The sequence below is a fragment of the Thunnus thynnus genome, chromosome 8, assembly GCF_963924715.1.
Source record: "Thunnus thynnus chromosome 8, fThuThy2.1, whole genome shotgun sequence".
Lineage (NCBI taxonomy): Eukaryota > Metazoa > Chordata > Actinopteri > Scombriformes > Scombridae > Thunnus > Thunnus thynnus.
In genome coordinates this window covers 6,639,810-6,648,473 of record NC_089524.1, presented here as the reverse complement: position 1 = coordinate 6,648,473, position 8,664 = coordinate 6,639,810, and the positions used below count along the sequence as shown (strand labels likewise).

At 44.1% G+C, this 8,664-nt stretch overlaps 1 protein-coding gene across 1 annotated transcript; it reads right to left on the bottom strand.

Moving 5' to 3' along the window:
• Positions 1-2,518: 2,518 nt before the first annotated feature.
• mafaa (MAF bZIP transcription factor Aa) lies at positions 2,519-8,581 on the bottom strand. Its single transcript, XM_067596259.1, has one exon. It carries the CDS (start codon positions 5,650-5,652, stop codon positions 4,720-4,722), a length of 933 nt encoding a protein of 310 aa, XP_067452360.1. The 5' UTR covers positions 5,653-8,581; the 3' UTR covers positions 2,519-4,719.
• Between the last annotated feature and the right edge of the window lie 83 nt (positions 8,582-8,664).

Below are 8,664 nucleotides of genomic sequence, written 5' to 3'. Positions count from 1 at the left end.
TAGGTGGGTATACTGGAGGTAAGCTGAGCCGAAGAGACGCTGACTGTGTTGAATCTCAGCAGCAGCAGCAGCTCCAGACGCCAGAGACACACTGCCCCTCTCTCTCTCTCTCTCTCTCTCTCTCTCTCTCTCTCTCTCTCTCGCTGCTTCACTTGTTTTGTTTCTCAGACGCAGCTCTCGGATGGACTCTGCCCTGATTTATGGAAAGAAAAGCCCACGGTGTAGTCATGGTGATCTCTCTCTCTCTGTCTCACACACACACACACACACACACACAGCACACGCCTGTTCCTGCATTCCTCTATACATCACCACGATCTGTGTGTGTGTGTGTGTGTGTCTGACTCTGTGTAAGGTGACGGCTGTCACACTGCTCAATGTTTCCTCTGAGTCAGCAAAAACAGGAAGAGGAGGAGAGTGATGGAGACGGGTGAAAGGAGGGAGAGAGAGAGAGAAAGAGAGGAAGAGGAGGAGGAGAAAGATATTAAGTGAAAATTAAAATCTGAACCGATCTGTGTGTTTCTCCCCAAAAAAAAGATGAATTTCTGAAGTTGGTGAGCAGAAAACGGACGATGATTCGTTGCATGTTGGCGTTAGAAACATATTAGTGTGTCAGCTTGTGTAATAATATGAGACGAGCTGAGTGTAAGTCATAAAACGTGGTGAAGAAGTGGTGAAATTATTCGATGATGACCGAAATATTTTAAATGATGCGCTGCAATGAAACCAACGAGGAAGATGGAGAACTGACATAATCACGACTTTTTTTAGAAAAAAAGAAAGTTTGGAAGTGAAACGCACCTGAGTCGCTTTATCTGGCTCTTTCACACACACACACACACACACACACACACCAAAAATAATGACTGTTATTCACACCAATGTTGTTATTAGACTTTAAACATATAAAATTATCAAATTTGACAGTTTTTAGGTTTCAATATTGAGTTTATCTGACAATCTGCAAGAAAAAAAGACAATTTTTTCTACTTGAGTTTAGTAAATATGTTTATGACAGTCGTGTTATGGTTGAAGTTAAGCTTTAAAGTTCAAAAAGCCAGATTATACACACACACACACACAGCACACACACACACACACCACACAGAGAGCACAGAAAGAGAGGCTTAAGTGCACATGTAAACATGCACCTGCAGAAGCTGCAACGCTGTGCAGATCACTGACTTTCTATTATTGACCTCTGTAACCATCTATTAGCCTTCAACGTCTGACCCCCAAACAAACACACACACACACACACACACACACACACACACACTCACACACTCATTCACAGTGAGCATGATATGTGTTGGAAGTGAGCCGCCACCCACCGTGCCTGACGGCGGTGTCACATCAGCGCCAACGCGGGGTGGCATCTGTCTCAACCCGCGCTGCTTCCACCTGAGAGGAGCAGAGACCACTTAATGCAGTTTAGGGCGCGTGCAAGAGTGCGCGCGCACACACACACATTCTCACACGCACGGTGGACATCTACTCTCTCGTGCATAGCCGCTCTGTGGAAACACACCCTTGACATAAAGTGAGAGAGAAAGAGAGTTTTTCTCATCTACCTCGTTGTTCGGTGCTGTCAGGAAGAGGCCGGCTTCAGCCATCCATCACCGGCTGACGAGGCGCGCAGAGGCCCGCTGACAGGCGGCCAGAGCCGGGGCAGCGGAGCTGAGGAGGGTGGCTGTGTTCGCCTGCGCTGGTTCTCTCTCTCTCTCTCACACACACACATACTCTCTCTCTCTCTTTCTCTCTCTCTCACACACAAACAAATCTAGAAATCTGGGCTGATGTCCCCGGAGATCAGAGCAGCCTCTTGCCCCAACATCCTGCACTCCACACCGGCTCCATCAGACACAAGCTGCGCGGCACAAACATCCAAACAAACACACTGCAGTTTCCCTTCATCATCATCATCATCTGCTCTCACAGCAGCGAGACTTCTCTCTGATACCAGAGAATAAAACCAAAAATATATTTAGACACACTAATTAAGACCCAGCTGATGGACGGTTACATAATATATTTTTTGCAATTTTAAGAACAATAATAATAAAATTCTTTATTATTACATTATCACATTTTTTTTCCTTTTCTCGACAAAAAATTGTTTTACAGGTTTTCCCTCATTATCAGCATCCAATCAAATTTATTTCATGTTTTCATATATTTTAACACTATAAAATTTGTATTTTTATTCATTATAATAAATGTTTGTTGGCTGCAAATAAGTCTTTTCATCTTTTACACATCACGAATATGAGCATAATTATTTATCCTGCTGTCAAGTTATTTTTTATAGATGATCATATTTAGGGTTTAATTTGAATTATTGTTTAATTTAGTCTCTATGACGAAACACAGCTGGCTTTAAAATAAGAGCCAGAGTCAGTCTATCAGATGAATGATGCTCTCACATTAACTCCAGACTTCAATCAGTTATAATTAGGCGGGAAAAAAAAGGATTTATATTTTCTGTCTGTAACAATGACGGCAGCAGTCTGACAGATGTTTTGGGACAGAACTTTTTATTAAACATTATGAAAACAAGATTCTCAACAACGTTCCACTTTGTAGGTTTTTCACTTGTTGACACGTTAGGACACGTTCATTGAATAAATATAGAAATTATATGTACAGATATACATTAACAGCACTGTGCAGAAGTTTGCTTTCGGGTTTGTTTGTTTGTTTTTTTAATCTCATTTGTTGAGGGTCAAATCAAGATTTCGGATTTAGAAGGAATTATTAAAATTTCAAGTTGCATCAAATAAAAGAAGAAAAAAAATCAGATTTAAACGAATAAAGTTACAGAGAGGCGCCTCGATTTTTAAAAAGATTAATTTGCAGATGTCTCGCAAAAAAAAACCCCTTTTTGCTTCGCATTAAAACAGGAACTTTTAATTTCACATTTATCCTTTTTGCTTTTTCTTGCTGTTATTCGGTGTCATTACGATCTAAAATTGAATCATCTCTTCCTGCACGTTCCCACCATCCACCAACCACCACCAACAGGTAGGCTGAACATCGGACACTTCTGCACAATATTGCACATATATCTAGGCAGCAGAAAAAACACACGAACCAGGGATTTCTTGTGGACAGAATAATGCATCGAGTTACTCCAAGAACAGTGAGCTCTACCACCAAGGAAAAAAAACAAAAAAAACAATCAAGCATCCTCCCATCAGACACAAGATCTTATTAAGACACCGGGCTGCGAGAGGAAACCCGCAGGCCCCCTAGAAAAAAAAAAATTTCGTTTACAAATATTGAAAGTAAAAAACAGAAATAGCCTAATCATTAAGTCTTTTTAATCATCAGGTTGGTGCATAGAGTTTTAGCAGCGAATGCAGTCCTTGTCCGTCTAATAAACCTCATCAAATTTACATCCGGGTTTTTTTTAAATGTTTTTTTTATAGAGAGGAACAGATCAAAGGTCCTATGAAGGTAGAAAACAAAACGTTTTGTCTAGTTTGATCTCTTCTTAGTGCAGTATAGGCTTGCCTTTGACATTACACATGTTCAGTAGGAGGAGGATACCATTAGACGATTTGCATGCTGTAACATACAAACATTTTTCGTATTAAGACATTTTTCGAATAATCCAAGCAACAAAAGCAATTTTTTTTTCCTTTAAAAAGAGAGAAAAAGGTTAAAATAACACAGGTAACTGTTTTTTTCTCTACACATTATGTACAGGTGGAAATAAATACAGTCTAAAATCTGGCTCAGATAATCTCTTTTTTGTCGTTTTTTTCCCTTTTCTTTTTTTAAAACAATAGAAAAATTGATTGAAAATAGCAGTTAAAGACGCATCCATTTTTTTTTCTAAGTAGCAGATTGTTTTTTTGCATTTTTGTCTGCAGTCCTTGCACCTCTCCGGGGGGGTTTATGAAGAAGGTGGTAGGGAGGAGGAGGAGGAGGAGGGGGACATTTTTGTGGCTTTTTGCATACCCAGGCCTTTACTGATGGCAGAGGAAGGAGGAGGAGGAGGAGGAGGAGGAGAAGCGTTAGAGGAGGAGAGAACCATGGGCCATGCTTTCCATACATGTGGAAGGATTCAGGGAGATGACTGGAGGTTACCATACATGTCCTGCATGCAGGGTTGCAAATAGGGATGGGGAAACTATAGACTTGCAATATTGAAAATCACTTGACCGTCTCTCTTTCACACACAAATAAAAGTCCGTTGAGCTTTCCTGGAGCCAAAGGAGAGGCGGTGTATTGCTTTTTCTGCTTCTATTTCAGTCCAATCAGATTTTCCTTTATTAAAAAAAATCACCCCCTCCCAACCCCCACTCCCAGTTTAAGACAAAATCATCTCTCTCTGAATTAAGACAGTCATGTTAAAGGTCAGATTGGTTCAGTAAGACTTCTGACCAGCTTCTGTTGCACCAGAGAAAAGTCTGCAGGCTAAAGTGATCCCATGTGCCCACATCACAACATGACAGGTTGTTGTTGTTGTGGACGAACAGAAGTTTAGCCGAAACATCTTTTAAGACTCAAAATGCGCACGAGGATTATTTCTGTGCGCATCTAACGCTCATTTGTTTAGATGTTTCTCAAAGTCTTTTTCTGTCGTAGGGAATAACTGTAAACAAAATACAAACGCTGAAAAATATAAATTAATGTTACAAGGATGTTTAGGTGGACGGGGTGGGAGGAGGGAGGGGAGGGGGGGTACTTCAGAGTCTATCGTTCAGTCTCTCACATGAAGAACTCGGTGTTGGCCTGTTTCCCGGACGGATCTCTCGTGTTCGCGGGTCCACCGGCATTGTAGGTCCGGCTGGCCAGCTTCTCGTACTTCTCCTTGTAAAGATCCCTCTCCTTGGCGAGGCGCGCCACGTCCTGCTTCAGCTGCTCCACCTGGTTCTGCAGGGTGCACTTCTCGGTCTCCAGCATGTGCCTCTGTTGGACGCGTTTGAAGCGGCAGGACTGCGCGTAGCCCCGGTTCTTCAGGGTGCGCCTCTTCTGCTTCAGGCGGATCACCTCCTCCTTGCTGAAGCCCCGCAGCTGCCGGTTGAGCTCCCGCACCGTCATGCTGACCAGCTGCTCGTCCGAGAAGCGGTCCTCCAGGCGGGCGTGGTGGCCGTGGTGGTGATGATGGTGGTGGTGGTGATGGGCCTGGTGATGGTGGGCCGCCGAGGCCGTGGACAGGTCCTCTCCGACGTACTGCTGCCCGCGGAAACCCTCGTAGGCTTGGTGGTGATGGTGGTGCGCGTTACCGATGAGGGCCTCCACCGCGTCCTCCGGGGTCAGGTTGAGCGCCTCGGGGTTGATGTGGTGCTGGTAGCTGGGGATCCAGTAGAGGTCCTCCAGCTGAGGCTTGCCTGCGTTGCTGTGATTGTTGTTGCCGCTGCTGTTGTTGCTGCTGCCGCTGCTGTTGACGCCGTTGGCGAGGCTCTGGTTGGGCTGCGCGCCAGGGCTCGGGGCGCAGAAGCTCGGCGAGGAAGGCACGGAGGAGCAGGGTGTGCTGATCGGGGTGGAGGAGAGGGAGCCCGACGGGAGGCGGTGACAGTAGCGATCGGCCTCCGGCGGCTCCTTCTTCACCTCAAACTTCATCAGGTCAAAGTCGTTAACGTACTCGATGGCCAGAGGGCTGTTGGGCAGCTCTGCGCTCATGGCGAGGTCGGTGGCCATGTCAGTCCATGCGACGACTCCTGCCCTCACAGCCAAACCGACGGCCGGCAGCCCTCTCGGATACAGATTGCGGAGAGGAATAAAAGCCTGTATGGTGTATATATAGACACACGCACACGCCTGGTGCGTGGAGCTGCTGCAGGGCCGGCGGGTGGGTGGAGAAACTTATTAAGGCTGTTCGTCCCTAAGTCAACTTCTATATATAGTGGCGTGAATATACGTATGCATGTAAATGAACTTGTACACCTGCCAGTTTGCCTCCGCTCGCTGCTCTTGTTGACAACTTATCCCAGGTCAAATGCACGCTTTAATAGCCTACCAGGAGCCCCCGGGGCGGCTGAAACTCGAGCCCGGTGAATTTGGAGACACCAACCTGTCTTGTCCTCGCTTCACCTCTGCAGCCCACTTGCCTCCTTGTGATTTAGTGTCCTCGGTTCTGCTCGATCAAGTAACACGAAAAGATTTCGTCTCCTCCGCTCGGGTGTGTTATAAATATTTTCCAAGCATCCTTCTTCGCCTCCCGCTGTTGGCAACTTGATCATGAAGTCCCACGTCACTGCAGCATGGCTCGGATTAAAAGTTTCTCACACAATCAAAATCAGACGGATAGTGACAGTCACAAGGCGCTGCGCGGGCGTGCGTAAAGGTGTGCCAAGAAGAAGAAGAAGAAAAATAAAGAAAAGTCCCAGGAATCCAAAAAAACAAAAAACGGAATGGCACGTGCACAAGTTTTCAAAGTTCGTATGAATCTGAAGTTGCAGCTCCGTCTCCTACTCGGCCAGGACGGGAGACTCTGGTCCTCTGTTGTTGTGGTCAGTCCGGATATTTAATTCAAGCAGTGTCTACTTACAGCTTCGGTCCCCACGGTCCTGTCACCTCTCACCCGGCGGTGCGCTGTTGACCTTACGTGTGTGTGTGTGTGTGTTATTATGCAAGAGGTGATAAATTCCAGTTGGTTTTCTCTATATCAGCCCTCAGTTTGTGTCTTTAAGAGCTTCACGGTGCAACCACGCAGTGTCACTGAGGCGCTGGAAGGCAATCTGCACTTATAAAGACAGCGTGGCCCTCCCACACAGAGGTGTGACGGGCCAATGGGAGGAGATCACAGCGGTGCATTTGCATTGTCCTATAGCAGAAGCCTGAGCTCTGACAGGGGAAACCGGCCCGAAAAGAGCCGAACATAGCCGAAGGGGAGCGGAGGCGCACAGGGAGAACAGGTGCAGCAGATCCCCCCTCTAGTGACCGAGCAGATGCTACTGCACGGCAGGAGCGAGCAGTAAGACGAGAGCCCCGCGACTTTCTCAGAGAAAAAATGTTTACCCGGAACAGCACAACACTTTTACACCGTTTCAAAACCGCGTGTCAGTTATGTAACGAGGCTGTCCGCCTGTATTCACATTTCACAGACTTCCAAGTCGTTAATTCATGTTTTTATGGATATCCTGGTATCCATAGAATTTTACGAGGACTTAAAATGAGTCTATTTTAGACTCTAATTGGTCTCTTTTTGTAGTGATCTTACTATATGGAGCACATCTCATATTTAAAAAAAGCAGTTAAAACTTTTTAATCACCACAGTTTTCATACATGTTAGGAACTCATGTTTCTTCTAAAATGAATGTATGAGCTCATGCAATATTTTGCTTCTATAAGGAAACATTTTCAGTGATTTATCCATAAATCTAAGATGGATTTCACTGATATTACCTGGATTTTTATGACCAATCAATTTATTCAAATTTCCACCTTTGACTTCTCAAAAACTGAGGTTACAATTAAATCAGAATCAAGTTTATTAGCCAAGAACCCTGATTCTAGATAACTATCAATGTGATTAACAGAATGACACTAGGGGGAAAAAAATAAAGACATACAGTCATAATACAGATAATAAAGGATAAATAAAAGAATAGTTGCAGCTGTGATGTAAAGCAAATATTATCAAAAATAGAAAGAAAGACATCTGAGCAAACATTGTGTCAGATTGAATTGATCTGGTTGTTACAGCTTAAATGTTATTTATAATCTTATGTGGGTTGGGTGTATAAGTGATGGGCGAGAGGAGAACAGAGCACTGGGGGATGATTTTGTAAAGTCGTCTGGAAGAAATCATCTGCTTCTGAACGTGGTTGAGACCAGGGAGATGATGATGATCGATGAAGAGGACGGCTACACAGCCTCTGTGTATTCTGGGAGAGGATGTTGGCGTGTTGGACTACAAATACCTGGACGTCCACATCCACAACAGACTGAACTGGAAGACCAAGATGGAGGCTACATATAAGAAGGAGATGAGCAGACTGTATTTCCTGAGGACATGTGCAGCAAGATGTTGGAAATCTTCTACCAGTCTGTTGTGACCAGTTCACTGTACTGTAGTCTGCTGGGAGTTAAGAAGGCCGGATCTGTAACTGGCTGCAAACCAGACACCTCTGAAGCTGTGGTGGAGACGAGGACACTGGACAAACTGGTATCCATTATGGATAATCCTGACCACCTTCTCCACCACCTAGTGGACTAACAGATTGGTTCAGCTTCCCGCCTGAAGTAGTATCTCTCTACAACATCTCAGAACTCTCACCAAACTCTGTTTAGCTTCTTCTATAACTTAATACTCCTCCTCTACCTCATTGCATTTTTAAAACTTCAACAACTTTGCACACTTGTCTAATGTATATAGTATGTTATCCTATGTTCATATTTTATTATATTTATAATTTATGCTAAGGTTTTATTTATATTCTTGTATTGAGCTATTTTATGTTACTGTTATTGTTATTTTTGTGTTTTGTGTAGACATATATTTCTCTCTTCTAGTGTTTTATTTATATTTACTGTCCTGGATGGATTAACTAATAAAAGGAAAAATGATTAAAAAAAAATATGGAAGAAAAATAAAACACATCCTGCTTATTAGCTTTATTAAAAAGCGCTTCTTCTGTCTCCTTTCTTTACTCATTTGACTCTCTGAGGAAGCCGCGAGGATGCCTCTGACACCACAAACCACCAAA